The sequence below is a fragment of the Nansenia antarctica genome, assembly GCF_963989245.1.
Source record: "Nansenia antarctica genome assembly, chromosome: 7".
Taxonomy (NCBI): domain Eukaryota; kingdom Metazoa; phylum Chordata; class Actinopteri; order Argentiniformes; family Microstomatidae; genus Nansenia; species Nansenia antarctica.
Window position 1 is genome coordinate 8,483,459 of NC_137677.1, and position 18,212 is coordinate 8,501,670.

Consider the following 18,212-nt stretch of genomic DNA (forward strand, 5'->3'; position numbering starts at 1 on the left):
GTGCAGCAGCGAGCAGGGCAGAGCCTGTCCTAGGAGCGCCCCAGTACCCTGGTAATCCCTATGTTTTCAAGAGCCCTGGCCCGTGCTTGATGAGCTTGGGCAAGAAAAGGGGTAGCGTTGTCTCTCTCTCTCTCTCTCTCGCGGGCTTCTCTCTCTTTCTCTTTCTCTCTCTCTGTCTCTCTCTCTGTCTCTGTCTCTCGCTCCCACTCTTTTATTCCGTCTCTTTTTCTCATGCGCCCCCTCCTCGTCCCCTGGAGCCGCTTTGCGAATGAATGGGTTCCAAGTGTTTACTCAGCAACTCTCTCTCTCTCTCTCTCTCTTTCTCTCTTTCCCTCTCTACTTTGTCCCCCTCTCTAATTCTTTCCCCAAGAGAGGAAGAGAGCCAGATGTGGAGGTGATAAGCGTGTACTCACAGAAAACAAGATAGAGAGTAGGTTATCATCTTCTAGCTGTGGTCAAGGAGAGGGACTTGAATAGTAACATACAGTAAAGCATCCATAATACAGTACGTGACTAACACATTCATATCTACAAACATGATATAACAGCCACATAGAATGTTGATAACACTTTAAGATATTTTTGATATTTACGTTTGTATAGTATTATTATGTCAGATTAATCTCAGGCAAGCAGCTTTCTCAGGTGGCTTCATATGCTATGCCAGAATTCGACCCAGAATCCTTTGTGACTCGTGTAGAATTTGGTCATGGATGTCAAGTTGCTACCCACAAAACCTAGATACTCTGGTGATTAATTCCTGCTATGATTATTGTTTTCCCATTTATTTTAGTGACACTTTACATTAGGTTGCTCTTAAATACATTGATACAGCATTGTATATAATCAAGTCAACAAGTATCCCAGCTCCAGTTTGTATAAATGTGTGCCAAGTGATAAAAATGTGGATAGACATGCTACATAGAATAGGTATAGCATAGCATAGAGTACAGCACAGTGTTTTATTTGTATAGTATAGTATAGTGGATAGTGTACATAGCCTTTATTTATGTAAACCAGCTCTTTTCCCTTCTTGTTTTTAGTTTTTTTCCTAGCACCAGGGGAGCCCCCCCTCCCAAATTTCGTTGTATGGTACCTGTACTATATCAATGACAATAAAGACCATTCATTCATTCATTCATACATCTGTTTCCTCCTTACAGTGTGGCCCAATGCAATGTAGTGAGGACTCCTGTGTCAGCCTCCTGTGTGTGTGTGTGTGTGTGTGTGTTTGTGTCTGTGTGTCTGTGTGTTTGTCTGTGTGTGTGTGTGTGTGTGTGTGTGTGTGTGTGTGTGTGTGTGTGTGTGTGTGTGTGTGTGTGTGTGTGCGCGTGCGTGTGTCTGTGTGTGTGTGTGCGTGCGTGCGTGCGCTATAGAGATGAGTGTATGAGAGAGACAGAGACTCAGAGAGTGTGAGTGTGGGGAGGTGGGCGTGTACAGGGATTAGTGCGAGGCCGTAGGCCCCAGGGCACAGGGGCTGTTTCCTGGCCATAGCCCCTGTTTGTCCTGCCTGACCTGGCAGCTCTGGGGGCAGATCCTGCTTGGATACACCCCCGCTCCCACGCCTGTCTGAAGCTGTTAGCCACTGGCTGTGAGTGGCTAGCTGGGCTTAGTGTGTCTGAGCTGTGGGTGGGGTGGGGGGTGCAGGGGACTTTGTGTTGGAGTGGCTTAGCGGGGAGGGGAGTGGACAGTTGTAGAATGGAGGCGGTATGGTTTATGACTCTGGTTTGATTCATTACACCATTTCTTTCATATCAGCCTGTGAGCGCCCAGAGCCAATGAGCTCTGTTTGTTTAACCTTTGCTTTGAACACAATCTCTCTCGGCCCCGCGTTCACATACGCTCTAACTGACACACCTCTCTCACACTCACACTCTCTCTCACACACACACACACACACCACTAACTCAGATTAATACATTTACAGGAAAAAAGCATTCACAATAAATTAACTACAAATGAATAGTCCTGAATATGCATTATAACTTTAGCAGGCCTTTATCAAATTTCTCCTTCTTTTTTTTTTTTAACACTTACTTATATATTTTACTATAGGTAATGAACTGTTGCCCCTTATTTGATCAAATAATCAATCAGGAATAGTTTCAGCATGTGTTTTGGTAGCTTGTCTACATAGGGACCGTGTGTTGTATTGTGTTGTTACTACAAAATCCGAAAAACAACACCTCCGCTTTGGCCTGAGGAGTGTTTGGTTATCAATCTCCAAAAATAAAAATGAAATGAAGGGATATTTACTTTTCTTCCCCAAAAGCTTTCACAGCTCAATTGCTTGTTTTTAATGGGTTGTTATTATTTTTCAATTGGTGGATTGAGCGTTGGGTTTGGAATACCACAGAGTAACTCTCTGTGTGTTGTTTCTGGCCTAGATATACACTGCAGTCTGAGCAAACTGGGGGAGGCTGAGACTGATAGAGAGAGTGAGAGAGAGAGAGAGAGTGAGAGAGGGAGAGAGAGGGGGAGAGAGAGGGAGGGAGAGAGAGAGAGAGGGGGGAGAGAGAGAGGGAGAGAGAGAGAGGGAAGAGGGCGAGACAGAGACAGAGAGAGAGAGAGAGGGAGGCGAGGGAGAGGGGGGCAAGGGAGAGAGAGAGGGTGAGAGGGGGGGGCGAGGGAGAGAGAGACAGAGAGACTGAGAGAGAGCAAGAGAGAGAGAGACAGAGAGAGAGAGACAAAGTGAGAGAGAGAGATAGAGAGAGAGGGCGAGACAGAGACAGAGACAGAGAGAGAGAAAGACAGAGAGAGAGAGAGAGAGAGAGAGAGAGAGAGAGACAGAAGAGACTGAGACAGAGAGATAGAGACAGAGCGAGACAGAGAGAGACAAAAAGAGAGACAAAGAGAGAGACAAAGAGAGAGAGAGAGAGAGTGAGAGAGAGAGAGAGGGGGTGAGACAGAGAGAGAGAGAAAGACAGAGAAAGAGAGACAGAGAGAGAGAGAGAGAGAGAGAGAGAGAGAGAGAGAGAGAGAGAGAGAGAGAGAGACAGACAGAGGGCTTCCTGCTCCTTGCTGTCATCACTCTGATAATAATGTGTGATAGGTGCAACTGTGTTTAGAGTTGGCATAACACAATCACACTTTTCTATGCAGTTTGAAACGTGCCCTTCAGAAGCAATAGGAAACCTACGCATTTCAACCTAATCAGATTCTCTTGAGTGTAGTAATGTTCTGTGCATTACTGATCCCACTTCACATCTCCCAAACATATAGCTCGGTTTGACACTTGTGGTGTAATTGATAGGCTACAAGGCTTGAGATAATATGGGACTTGGTCTGTGAGCGGAAAAAACTTGATACTCAAAAGAGACTGTATACTGTCTAGTAGCCTGTCATTATAAACGCTGTTTGGCATACATCTACATTGTAATGCAATGTGTTTGTAAAATCGTATGCTGCTGGCTATTTCGTTCATTTTCATGCGGATGTCCTTTATGAATGAATGAATGAATGAATGAATGAATGAATGAATGAATGGTCTTTATTGTCATTGATATAGTACAGGTACCATACAACGAAATTTGGGAGGGGGGGCTCCCCTGGTGCTAGGAAAAAAAACTAAAAACAAGAAGGGAAAAGAGCTGGTTTACATAAATAAAGGCTATGTACACTATCCACTATACTATACAAATAAAACACTGTGCTGTACTCTATGCTATGCTATACCTATTCTAACATTTCCTATCTCTGAACCTTATGTACCCGAGGGTTGTCATATTGCACATAGTGTTATTGCACATTCATTTAAAGTGTCGCAGTTTGCAGGTTTGAAATGTTCACAGTTGTGTTTCAGTATTGCACTTGATTACAATCTAGTAGCTGCCATCAAATTGTCTAGATTGTAACCAGGCAGTGCGTGTCCATCGGGAGAGCAGCAGTGTAGCCCCCTGGCTTCCATCGTCACAGGGTAGCCCGTGTCGTCATTGACGCCCGGCTTATAAAACCGTCCGGGCCACGCTCACCTGGCAAGAGGAACGGCTCATTGACGGAGAGGGGACACAAGGACTTAATTATCCTAGGGAGGGACCAACAACAAAAAAACGCACTCACTGTTTAGGCAAGACAAAAACATCCCACCCCACTTTAATGGTGCTTGCATTTTTATCAGGTGCGATTTAATAATTTAATACAAATAATTTCTATATAAGTATATACATAACACATTCATTTTTTTATGAATCTTGCCAATTTCTCTTACTTCTCGGGCATGTGCAACATGACGGCTGAGTCCCAGCAGCACTCGCCGGCCGAGGCTGAGGCCAGTCCGGTGGTCATGTCTCCCAACGTGAGTCTGGACTCGCCGTTACCCCCTCCGATGATGCAGCAGCAGGCCCGGGCCAAGGACGGTGTCCTGATCAAGTCCGAGCCCCGGGGAGGCAACAGTCCCAACACGGACCGGGAGGAAGGGGCTGCCCTGGGTCAGACGGAGGAGCACCAGCCCTGCACGGGGGGCGGCAGCCGCCGGGGGAAGAGGCCCGTTCAGAGAGGGAAGCCCCCCTACAGTTACATCGCTCTCATCGCCATGTCCATCGCCAACTCCGCCGAGAGAAAGCTCACCCTGGGCAGTATTTACAAATTCATCATGGAACGTTTCCCGTTTTATCGAGAGAACTCCAAGAAGTGGCAGAACTCCATACGGCACAATCTGACCCTCAACGACTGTTTCGTCAAGATTCCCCGGGAACCCGGCAGGCCCGGGAAGGGCAACTATTGGACTCTGGACCCCGCGGCCGAGGACATGTTCGACAACGGCAGTTTTCTGCGGAGGAGGAAAAGGTTCAAGCGCACCGACGTGAGCACCTACCCGGGGTACATGCAGAGCTCCAGCGCCTTCACCCCCACCCCCATGGGGAGACCCGCGTACCCCAACACACTGTATCCAGGGATAGGGTCGAGCTACGGCTCCCAGCTGGCGGGGTCCCCCCATCCCCATCCCCACCCTGCCATGTTGCACCACTACCAGACCTCGGGGGTCTCCCAGGGGCAGCCCAGGATGTTCAGCATCGACAACATCATCAGCCAGCAGACGGGGATGCAGAGCGGCCCGGGAGACCCCCAGGGCCTGGGCCTGGGCCTGGGCGGAGACCTGGGGGGCTCCATGTCCGCCGGTTGCTCCGTCTCTGGACCCGACCCCTCAGCCTGCTACCAGACCCAAACTGTCCTGAACAACTCCTCGAATGTCCTGGGACCCCGGGGCTCTCTGGGGAGTGGCGCTCTCTCCTCGAACCTGGCGCCCGGATACCCTTACTCCACCTCGGCATCACCCCCCCCTCACCTGCCCCCCGCCATGACCCCCCAGTCCAGTTTCTCTTCTCCGGGGGGCTCCCAGGTGTACTGCACGGGGGGGAACCGGTTGTCCCTGCCGGCCGTGCGCTCCGGGTCGTGCGCCGAACACACGGAACAGCTCCTGGGTCTCTCCGGTCCCATGAACTCTTACAACAACTCTTACATGAGACAAGCCAACTTTGCGTCAGGACTGGATCGCTACATGTGAGAAAGCATGTGAGAAACATAACGTTACAAGCCTCAGAATACATTCCATTTGAAAGCTATAAGATGCCTGTTTGTTTGTTTGAAATGCAACTTGACTACATTCCATTATAATTTCGTTATCTCCGTTGCTTGGTTCGTTTAACATTTTATACGATTAATATTGATGTGTTTTTTATAAGTTGTTTTGTAGCCTACATGCGTGTACATTTTTTTGGGAAAGAATTCCAGTTAGGCCTATACAGTATGTTCATGTCATCATCTGTCAGAAATACAATAGTTTTATAATAGTGCAATGTTACAATTCTATTTTGTGAATTTCCAATAGTTTGATTGTTGGTGAATTATTTTTAATACATTGTTATGTCTACTGTTGGTTGGTTTACAACATAATAAATACATTTTTGATAAGCAAGGTCGTCATCTTTGATTTTGACATTTGAGGTATTCACATCCTGGTACAGATCTGATTAGGATTATTAAATATAACTCTTAACATAAAATGTCCCTCATACCTCGTAACTACACTGTAGAATTAAATCAAGTATAGACGTACAGTCTACATGAAACTGGGCACACGTGTTTACATGTAGTAACACCAAGACATTCACATTTCATGTGAGCACATGGGCATATCTGTTCAACTAAGTGTCAATTAGTTCGTAATTTTTCATTAGAATAAAAATTCGATAATTTATCATGATCGTATTGATATTGATATATCATTGATTCATAACGAACAACTGGTCAACTATTTAATATTGGAATCGAGATTAACGTGAACGTGGATAAGCCTATTTACTCTGAGGTGCTTTGAAATGTTATTTTCAACTTGAAATGGATAGGCTACTCGTGCAAATGCCAATGCAATCCAAATTAAAATGTAAATTATAGATACATGTAGAGTTTGTAAAATAGGCTACTCTATGATTCTTGTGGCGGCAACATTGTTTTACAAGTTGTTCAATTATGGAACCGTAATCACAATCCATTTAGTATTGGACACGTTGGATGTTATTTGCCGTAATAATCATGCATCAATAATCCTTGAGGGAATGTAAACAAAAGACTGTTAAATGGAATTATTATTTTGAGGAGAATCTGATAAGGGGAAAAGATAATTGGATTAGGCATGATCTCATTCGTTGCGCATCCATTGCGTAAAGCAGCCATGGTATGCCTCTGAATTATGATTTATGACATACTTACATAGCCTATCACATGGAAATAAACGTACAATAAACCTATTTGTATTTGGTATGTTGTTGAATACTCTACTTTTTACTTTGACCTAACCACCATGACCGTGCATGATGTAAATGGTAGGCTTGTAGGCCTAGTTGCAATCTGGTAGATTATAAAATATAGGAAACTGGCATTCATATGCTTGACGGCAATGGCCCCATACAACACACGTGCTAAATTCTGAAACATCTCTGCCTAGTCTACGTTACACATGGGCAGATTTACTGAACGTCCACCTAAATCAGGTATAGGCCTATAGTAGTTGCAGCGACCCCTGGTGGTGTCCTTCTCAAATCAGTCATTCATAGACTGTGGATCGGAAATGGCTCATGCATGTCTACAGTTTGTCCACCAGAGGTCAGGCGACTCCAAGAAGTCGACCGGAAAACCCCCAGAATGGAAGGTTAATAATGTTAGTAATGCAATATCCTGGGATGTTGTTGTTTGTAAGGCCTAAACGTTCTGGCTTCAATCCAAAGTCGATCTAAGACTGGTCTGCTCTCATCCCTAGAGGCTGAGGAATGACTGAAGACCGTTTATAGTCTGGTTTAGCCCTACAGCCATGGTCACCACAAACACTCTTCCCTCTCTTCGCCCCCTCTTCTCTCCAGCCCACCCAGAAAATCATATTTGATCGCCTACAAAACAATGTTTTTTCTCCCGTTATTTTCCAAGTAATTGATGTCATCGAGTAAAACTTCATTCATGATATTTTCTCTCGAAAAGTCTGATCAGGGCGTTGTTTTTGCTTTTATTATGACACCGTCAAATGAACAGGTGAGCTGTGGTTATGAAGGTCGAAATGGTCAGGCCTCTTGCTTAGGCCTAAATGCCATTACACTTGGAAATGGAGTAATTGCTATAATGTAGAATACAATCTCAAATTGAATTTACCTCTTATTAACACACCAACGTATTCAAAGAAGGCAACAGAACGTGTGAGGGAACAATTATGAAGTATAGATTTGGCCTTTCTCTCTGCAGCTGTTGTCCTCAGTAATGCAGCCGCGGCCAGCTGACGGTTTGTCCCGTATTTGTCCCGTATACCCGGGAGGGTTTGGGAGGGGAAGGGAAGGGAGAGGGGGGTCCTAGAGACTAGCTTAGTGAGCGTGTTATTTAGATCAACTAATTGAGAGGGCCCCATGAGCGACTCGGGACACTTTCTCCGCGGGTTCGTTTACAAGGCCTATAGCCTTCTTTTACTCGCTTTCCAACGCTTCAACAACTTAGCTCTGTAATCAGCACAACATTGGTTATAGCAAGCCAACAGATGGGCATTGAACCATATCAAATAACTCTTGACAACGATAGGAAAATCAGTTATCGATCTGAGTCAACGTGACCATGAGACTTGTTTACTTCGCATTAATAGCCTACATCTGTGTTGCCATAGGTCCATTGCCTATAGGCCATAATTAAAATTTAATAAAAAAAAAAAAAGTTATATGAATATCAGATAACTATAAAAACGCAAATGAGAACCATTTAAATCCATCTAAATGTAAATCCATCTAAATAAAGTTGATGACTATAGGCTACTAAGGAAAGGAACGCATTTGTGTGTAACATAAAGAGGACATGGTTATACTGCAAGCTGATGGTGGTGAACATAGACGGATGAGGTGCTGATGTACGTGTATTACAATAATGCCATGTTTCTGCTCAGTAATGAAGTGGAATGCGAGCGCTGCCCCGCGCCTGTCGTGTAACACAGTCTCACACACACACAGCCTCACACACACACAGCCTCACACACACACACAGCCTCACACACACACACAGCCTCACACACACAGCCTCATACACACACAGCCTCACACACACACAGCCTCACACACACACAGCCTCACACACACACAGCCTCACACACACACAGCCTCATACACACACAGCCTCATACACACACAGCCTCACACACACAGCCTCACACACACAGCCTCATACACACACAGCCTCACACACACACAGCCTCACACACACACAGCCTCACACACACACAGCCTCACACACACAGCCTCATACACACACAGCCTCATACACACACAGCCTCACACACACACACACACACAGCCTCATACACACACAGCCTCACACACACACAGCCTCATACACACACAGCCTCATACACACACAGCCTCACACACACACAGCCTCATACACACACAGCCTCATACACACAGCCTCATACACACACAGCCTCATACACACACAGCCTCATACACAGACACACAACATACCACGTCATCTCCTCACGCCTTGACGAAGACGGATTGGAGCAGGTTGCAGCTGATAGGCTACATTCGTGTTTGTCTATATGCGAATTATGCAGAAAATGCTGATGGATAATGTTATGACTTCTTGACAAGCAAAACATAAAACCCGTGAGAAATGATCGGGGAATTAGTGGCCAAGCACGTAAATGGAATTCCGATATGGTCTTTATTCTCTCTCCATAGCCTAAGATTTACACTGACTTATTCCAGGGCATTAGTAGAATAGTACTCTAAGAATACTATTATTATTTAGGGATTCCCCAAATGCCAAGATGAAGAAAAAACATCTATATAATATATTTTCATAAATTCAGTAAAAAGTAGCCTAAAACTACAATTGTGAAATACATGCCTCAAATTATGTGTAAATGTGTAATAATAATGATTATTATATGTGTAATTATTATTATTATTATTATTATTATATACTTGTATATATGTGTGACTTAGATATTGTTTTATATGTTCGCTATTATAATACAATTAGTCTCCTTACAACTTATATCTAGTAATCATACAATATTTATATATTTCTTTTTGATTAAGTGGGCCTGATATTTTAAGCCAGCTATATTCCGTCTGAAGCAATTACATATTACATGCTATTAGGTTATTCAAGAGAAGAAGAACGTACAACTGTTAATTGTAAACGAAATATTAAGGCAATTTACACTTGGAGTTTAAATTGAATTTATAGATTAATATGGATTTCAATCAATGTATATTCTATTTATGTTTGTTAGGCTGTATTTGATTTGATTTAATGGCTCTATAACCTACAAATGAACCGACTTATTTTGCTTCGAATGCATGCTCCATGTGTAAGTAAAGTTGTCCTCTACAGTTTGTATTATTTCACTATTGTTTTGCTATAAGGTACAGGCCTTCGTGGATTTAATCATAATCACTTCAGCAGCAGAGGTCCACTTCAAAAACGTTTAGCTTGTCTGATTGAGACTGGGCTAATAGAGCGTCGACCACCATTCATGTTTTGATGATATTCCATATTTGCCAGTGGTGCGTAATAGGCAAGGTGTGTAATGTAAGGTAGACTCACCATCTCCTCCCCTTGGCCAGAGTCTCTCCCTCCCTTGGCCGTCTCTCCCTCTCTCTCTCCCTCCCTTGGCCGTCTCTCCCTCTCTCTCTCCCTCCCTTGGCCGTCTCTCCCTCCCATGTCTCTCCCTCTCTCTCTCCCTCCCTTGGCCGTCTCTCCCTCTCTCTCTCCCTCCCATGTCTCTCCCTCCCATGTCTCTCCCTCTCTCTCTCCCTCCCTTGGCCGTCTCTCCCTCTCTCTCTCCCTCCCATGTCTCTCCCTCCCATGTCTCTCCCTCCCTGGGCCGTCTCTCCCTCCCTCCCATGTCTCTCCCTCTCTCTCTCCCTCCCATGTCTCTCCTAGCTATCTTGCCCTTTCCTTCCTTTCCTTCAGTTCCTGGTAACAGTGACACGGCGACCACGTGATCTCCACGGCTGAATAAATAGCTTTTGAGAGCTGTGAGGGGGGATAGTATGAGCCTCTCAGGATACGCCGTGCCCGTGCGTAAAGACATTCTTATAGATATGCGAAAGTAAATGAACGACCTAACACACAAACTACCAATATCAAAAGGTCAAAATAATTAATTTGTAAAAAACAACTTTTACACGTCCTGAAGGAGAGAGAGACATGTGTGATTTATGACTTTTTCCCCTCGATTTTTTTTTTCTGCGTTTGAAAGAAGAAGTTTCTCCTCGTTGAGAGCCACCGCTGCAGCCTCCATGCCTACAGGTTGGTGTGGCTAAACCCGTGGAATCAAAGCCTTTTTGTCCTGCGCTCTCGTAGATTCCCGTGATGTTTCCATGCAGTTATTGGGGGTAAACCGGAGTCCGGTGTGGTCCTCGGAGGAGCGGGAGACTAGTGCTTTACGCACAGACTGAGTTAGTGCGCCCAGCGTGGGGAGCTGCGAAGACGCGACACGGAACGTGATAGAGGAAACGAACCGGTCTCTCCAAGGATGACTCTGGGAACGGATATGTCCGACAACTCTGCACTGTCCGAGGACGTGGACATAGACGTGGTCGGGGGAGACACCTCCGTGGGAAAGGACGGGAAATACCTTCACCACGATTTCGACTTGGACAACGACTCGGACGATAATGTGTCTCAGAACGCGAGCGAGAGGGTTTCCTCTCCCGGCCTCAGCAGCTCCGAGTGTCCGACTGACCAGGTCGGAGTGGGGGGAGAGGCAGGGGCAATGGCGGGGGGAGACAAACCCAGCAAAAATGCACTAGTGAAGCCCCCGTACTCCTACATCGCCCTGATCACCATGTCTATCCTCCAGAGTCCCAAGAAACGCCTGACTCTCAGCGAGATATGTGAATTCATCAGCAGCAGGTTCCCCTACTATCGGGAGAAATTCCCCGCTTGGCAAAACTCTATTCGTCACAACCTTTCTCTGAATGACTGCTTTGTCAAAATCCCACGTGAGCCTGGCAACCCAGGCAAGGGCAACTACTGGACCCTCGACCCGGAGTCCGCCGACATGTTCGACAACGGGAGTTTTTTACGCAGGAGGAAGCGCTTCAAGAGACACCAGACCAACGAGATCCTCAAAGACGTCGGTGGATTCCTCCCCGGGTTTGGATACGGCCCTTACGGGTACAACTACGGTCTCCAGCTGCAGAACTTCCATGCACACAATCCTTATCACCCGCACCACCCGGCGAGCGCGTTCCCTTTCCAGAATACACCTTGTGCCCTCGTCCCCTCACCGGCCTCCATATTCCCCACGCCGCACCCCCTGCCCTCTCTCCTAGGCGCTGATTTCCGAAAGCCATTCTATCCCCAACTAAGCCCGACCTTGCCCGGCCTGGCGCCTCTCAAGACGGACGCTAACACCCCGACCCGGCCTTCTTTCTCGATAGACAATATCATCGGTGCGGCTCACTCGGCGGCCTCCCCGTACGGCGCCCAGGCGGGCAGCCAGGCTCAGATCCTGGCCATGTTGACCCCTGCGCTCACCTCCGTCTCGAACCACTTGAACCTCTCGCAGGAAACCATGCTGCAGCCCGGGGCACAGACATTCACCAGCAAAACAGCGAGTCTTAACAGTTGTCATTTCTAAAACTGGCGACCAAAAACAAAATTACCGAAATCCCATATTAACCCATTATGGTTCTGTCGTCTTATGTGAAGGTAGGATAAACATTCTTTGCGAAATAAGAGTGTGGCTCTTCCCCTGATGTTTCTTAGATATGATCTTAGAATAAAAAGGAAAGTGAAAGGTATATTTATGGCTTGTAAATATGTATACAAATAATGGAAGAGGCATGAGGAAGTGAGCCAGAAGGAGTCTGAACCAATGCTGAGTGTATATTCGTTGGCCTGTTTTGGCCTATATGGTCCTTCGCCGCTTGAGCAAATGATCCAGCTATTTTAACATAAGTTAAACGTCACGTATCTCTGTTGGGGCGATTTCATTGTTTCTTAACAAAATTGAGATTTTTATTATGATTTATATTGTTTTATATTTGTATGCGTTGTGAGATAAAAGCACTGTTAAAATAGACTACCGAGACCGCAAACTCAGGTTTTGATATTAGAAAGCACATTGAGGCAAAAGGGGTTCTAATACAAATGTAAACCTTTTCCACTACCCCTTGATCTCTTACCAGCGGTGTCGTGGTGAATTTGTAATTATATTATTTCATGTTGTCAGTGGACAAATATGTGGTTTTGGTGTAAAGCGCATTACCTCTCTCACCCTGTTTAACTGTTGTGCTTACGTTCCTATCTATTTCATTGAAATTAATCTGTGAAACGTATGTTATGTATAGACAGAGACACTTAAATGTTCATAGGTCATTTTTTGTTGTAATGACAAGAATAATAAATGTTTGTGAATTTGAAAAGACTTTCGTTAAATTGTTTATTGGAAAGATTTTATTGGCATTTGCCTGTGCCAATCTGACACATCCTAAACAATATATTTTATAAGCCTATATCCTTAAAGAATATACATAGAAAAATAGCCTTACATCACTGTACAGTATAATAGAGAGCATAGGTCTCTGCGTTTAGTATGTTGGTATTTGTAGTTCATCTTCGTTGACCCCAGGTCAAACTTCAATCTTTATGTGCAGGCCGAGTTTGAACACATAGTTCCCTGGCAGGCCCATTAAGGCGCTCTCTGGAACTGGGCATGGTTATTTACGCAATTGTGCCTAGGTATAAATCTTTCTTAAATCTGGCCTGTAATCTTGAGTGATTAAGAGGGTGAATAACCATGTTATTATACATCTACATACACCAAAGTAAGCATTAATTAGTCTACAAAACCAGCGCAGCAAAACAAGTAGGCCTATAGAGCTAGTGATGCATATTTATAAACAGATATAAATATTATGGAACGGTGAGCAATGAGCATGTATTCCACTTGTGTGGCACTGGGGACGATTATAAAGGACTAGTTTCTGGCGAGTTACAAAGGCCTAAATGAATGGGAACATCAGGGTTGGAGGCCTGTAATTGAATGGGAGCGTTCTACATGGATACCCACGACGATCTCTTGGGGGTTTCGTTGCTAATTTGTAGCAGCATTTTTCATCAGGATTCTAATCCACGATAAAGCGTTTTTTTTCTCCGTTTGTTGATGTTGTCACTGAAGACCCTGTGGCCAGGGCCTGAATGCACACCCAGTGAGTGGTCCCCCGTGAGACAAGCCACACACATTTGCCTCTGAAAAGCAATCTTCTCAAAAGGCGCTCGGTTTAAGTCTGCTTTCATGTCATCTGTGTTGTCTCGGGACAGATACAAAAGAGGCAGCGGGGCTCGTCCGAGAGCAGAAAACAGACCTATGAGTCTATTTCGGAGTTGGCCAAGCACATGTTCCGAGGCAGAGGGGGGTGTAGAACTTCCTTTATTTACCAGACTCTGTGTGCAAATGGTTAAATTACTTGGTGGGGTGATTTTGACAGATGATTATTGGGGATGAAGGGCGGGAGGGCTGACTCCTCTGTTCCACTTTCTCCTTCAGCTCCCTCAATAATCCTTTGAGGCGAACCCAAACATGTTGGACCTACTTTTATGAAGTCTCTTGCACTCCTTTTGTTGGTGTTGTGTTAATGAAAGCCCTGAGAGTAGGTTACCTTTCAGATTATCTTCTTTAAGACCTAATTCCAGTTTCTGTGCCATGCAGGACAAGATTAGAGGACTGAATAATAGGCAGGCGGGCCAGTCACTTTTGCAAATGGCTTGTCTTGTTTTGACGTTTGAGAGGGAAGGTCTTCAGCGTGTAACACATTAAGACATTCGTATACAATTAGGCTTGAAATGGAGTAGATTCACTGTTCAAAATATTGATGTAGCCTAAAGTTGAAAAAAACGCCGGGCCAAAAATTCCCCACGATGGCCTAATTAAAACAAAGAAAATGACAAAGCATATACTATCCAGTATAATATCCAGAGAGTGACCTATACGGTATCACGACCTTGCAGAAGATCTAAATAATCAGTCACTCACAGTGACACATTTAATTAGTCATACCCACAGAATTAATGGCGAAAATATCGTGAATGAAGATTATAAATCAGACTACCATATAGTGAGGAGGGGGAGGAATTGCGTTTTTCAGTGATTTATTTGATTATTTAATTATTTGAGGCTTACACATGCGCTTGAACCGGTGTAGGAGGTCGGCCGACACTCAACTCGACCAACGGACACCGCACGCACGCAAACACGCACGCACGCACACACACACACACACACACACACACACACACACACACACACACACACACACACACACACACACACACACACACACACACACACACATATAATGTCTGTTCGGAATCTATCGGAGTCATGTTATCACTGTCTAAAAAAAGGAAAATATAATGTGCTTAACTTGTCTTAATTCACTTCATGACCGTTCTAATTTGATCAAATAATAACAAATAAATAAATACTATTTCATATAATAGTTTTGAAAATAGACGGATTTATGGATCAATTGCATTGAGAGAATACACCACGAAACGGTCGATTTAGGCCGAATCACTGCAGCCCTGATGAGAATGTGTTATTGGAATATTGGAAATGACCCTCGCTCCTCTTCAAAACGAGACAAGAACATAAGTTGTTAATAAGACATATTCCACGCAGTCACAAATCACACACGGCCTTTAATTCCTGGTGCACAACGTTAGCCTTGTGTGTTCATTCTGGCTGTCACATGAGGACCACCCACACTCTCGGGCCAGAATGTGTTTCTGTATTTCTCTCTGCAACATTCATCTATTTTACAATTACAGACTTGGGCCTACACCTAAAAACACACTGAGTCTGAAATACTTTGCGTTTATTTTTGGATAATTATTCGTAATTCGTCGCAACAATTATGCAGAATGAAAGGCATAGCGCTTTAACGCGGTTTTGATTCGTATTCGCATGTTTCTAAAACTAGCGTCGTCAGTTTATTATTTTCATGCACCCTTGTTTCGTAGTACTATGTGAAACGTCGCTTACACGGCTAGTGTAACAGTTCGTGAGCTTAGAATGATAAGGTTCTATCTCCGTTTAGAATGATAAGGTTCTATCTCCGTTTAGGGCAGTTCAGAGATATTGAGCGTCAAAGTTTTTACGATTCTATTATGTTTTGTGAGATGGAACCTTTGTATTTTATTAATTACTAACTAAAAAATGTCAACATTTTTAAAATAACACCACACAGGCATTAATAAACACCTAATGGATCAGATTATGTAAAAAAACAAAATTTTGACAAAAATTGAGATAGAACCTTATAATTCTAACGTCACGAGTTGCAAAGCAGTTTCCTAAAGTTGTGGATCTATGGATCCTTTGGCCTATATGGCAAATTGGAGGCCGATATCATTACGTTTTTAAAATAGTTTGTTTTGGGGGACGTGTTTGAAACCTAAACCATTCCTGCCTCTCAACATGTCATCTTTGTCTTTCTGCTCCTGTCACCTTGCTGAAACCCTGCTCAGCCACACCCTGACTCGGCGCGTGGGCTATGAGGGATTACATGAAATCGTTTTGCCTTAAACCTTCCCAATCCCGCTTCCTCAAATATGCTAATGATATCACCAATCAATGTGTCCCTGCTAGGTGTGATCTGAAGGACACTAACGACTTCTTAAGGGCTGTAAAGATGCATATTTCACGTTCTGATGCCTTGTGCGTGTGTGTGTGTGTGTGTGTGTGTGTGTGTGTGTGTGTGTGTGTGTGTGTGTGTGTCTGTGTGTGAGAGAGAGAGCACATTTAACGCAACTAATTTGGCTGTTGAACACCGCCCACTTAAATTAAACTCAATGTAAATGTTATTTTATTTACCTTATTGTATGACCTTACTGTAAAGAGTAATTTCAAGTCAAAGCATCGTAGTAGATTATTGTATTAGGTTTTTTTTTAAACACCATTTATCTGATTGATATTGTTTTCGACAACAATTATTAATAATAGCATAATGATATTTACTATAACCTATGCTATTATTGTTATTATTATTATTATTGTTATCATTGTTATTATTTGTATTATTATTATTTGTATTACAATTTGTATTATTATTATTATTATTATTATTATTATTATTATTTGTATTGTTATTATTATTATTACGCCTATTATTATTATTATTACAATTTAAAAAGCCATGTAGTTTTTGGTTAGACATTGATATTACAGCAATACTAGTCAATCCGTAAGGACTGGAACTTGGTCTAAATGTATCAGTCAACGGCTAATGGTTTGATTCTTCGCACTGGGCTACTGGGCTAGAGGCAGGCTGGTCATGTGCTTTATTTTCTGGCAAAATGCATTTATGAGTTATGCATTTATGAGTTCCTCCTCCCAGAGATTCAGCTTTGGCACCAGGTCATAGGTATGTGTGAGGGAACCATAGACACCTGTGGTAGCTGATGGACTCAATTTCAAAAGCTTTGGTTTCCGAAGTGGGTTCAGGTTCAGCCATGTATCTGCACTCCATGTTACTGACACCACAGTTGGGCTCGTTCAATCGAACTGTCATTACACCATAAAGGCCTATATATATTTTCCATGTCCATATATTAGAACGATTGGGGGGTGAATAAGATGAACTGCATGCCATTATAGCAGGAGGCTTCCAGATTTCAGAATAAGACCAATCTTTCCGGACAGTATTTTGTAAATAAACATATTACGCATTGCTAAGATTGAATCCAATCCCTTACCAAATAAGGTCCAAAGGCCGTGTTACACAGACATATTTTCTTCATCTATTTTAATGAACTTAAACACGAGACACTGAAACATGCATAGTTATAAAATCTTCCATTTGACTGTGTGTGAGCTGGCTGGTCGGGCCGTGCAGACAGGCAGATGAGAGGTCCTGCAGGAATGCGTTGGCCGGGTCCCCATGGAGGCACTCCGGCCTGGGAGAGAGGAGATGGGCCCTACTGCTACAATAAATCACAACCTCCCTTCGCTGCTTCCAGTCGCCCCCTCCGTGTTTTCGCAGTGGACAGAGGAATCCTCTGCTTAATTAATTTAGAATGTGTAAATAAAGCGAAGACAGTGAACTCCCCTCATCTCTTGGAAAACAAAATATTAACTTTGGAAGAGGTTCGCCTCATCGACTTCGACACAGTGTGACAAACTGACGGACACCTGCTGCTTGGCTTGGGCATCCCACACACAGAGAACACATGGTTATTAATTACAGTGTGGATATTAAACTGGGGGGCCAGGCTAGGATAACAGGTGATCTGCCCCCCCCCCCTCTCTACTCATATAGGCTAAAGTGTGCTCCTGTGATATGATTTAATCTCCATGGCCACCCTGTCTATCGGACTGCAGTTGGACGTTTCTTGGAGTTCGTGAGCTTAGAATGATAAGGTTCTATCTCCGTTTAGGGCAGTTCAGAGATATTGAGCGTCAAAGTTTTTACATTCCGTTATGTTCTGTGAGATGGAACCTTTGTATTTGATGAATTACTAACTCAAAAACGTCAACATTTGAAAAATAACACCACACAGGCATTAATAAACACCTAATGGATCAGATTATGTAAAAAACTCAATTTTGACAAAAATGGAGATAGAACCTTATAATTCTAACGTCATCAGTTGTTGTTGGCGTATTGGAACAGCGCCGGGGGACGTGAAGATAACGTAATGAAAGGGGCGAGGATTTAACATTTAACATG

General features: G+C 43.9%; 2 protein-coding genes across 2 annotated transcripts; both read left to right on the forward strand.

Annotated features, from left to right (window-relative positions):
- Positions 1-4,183: 4,183 nt before the first annotated feature.
- foxe3 (forkhead box E3) lies at positions 4,184-5,503 on the forward strand (the record flags this gene model as incomplete). The annotated part of the gene is made up of 1 exon (XM_080536194.1): positions 4,184-5,503. The coding sequence occupies one exon, from the start codon at positions 4,184-4,186 to the stop codon at positions 5,501-5,503; it is 1,320 nt and encodes a 439-aa protein (XP_080392320.1).
- A 5,505-nt stretch (positions 5,504-11,008) lies between these two features.
- foxd2 (forkhead box D2) lies at positions 11,009-12,118 on the forward strand (the record flags this gene model as incomplete). The annotated part of the gene is made up of 1 exon (XM_080536198.1): positions 11,009-12,118. One exon carries the CDS (start codon positions 11,009-11,011, stop codon positions 12,116-12,118), a length of 1,110 nt encoding a protein of 369 aa, XP_080392324.1.
- Between the last annotated feature and the right edge of the window lie 6,094 nt (positions 12,119-18,212).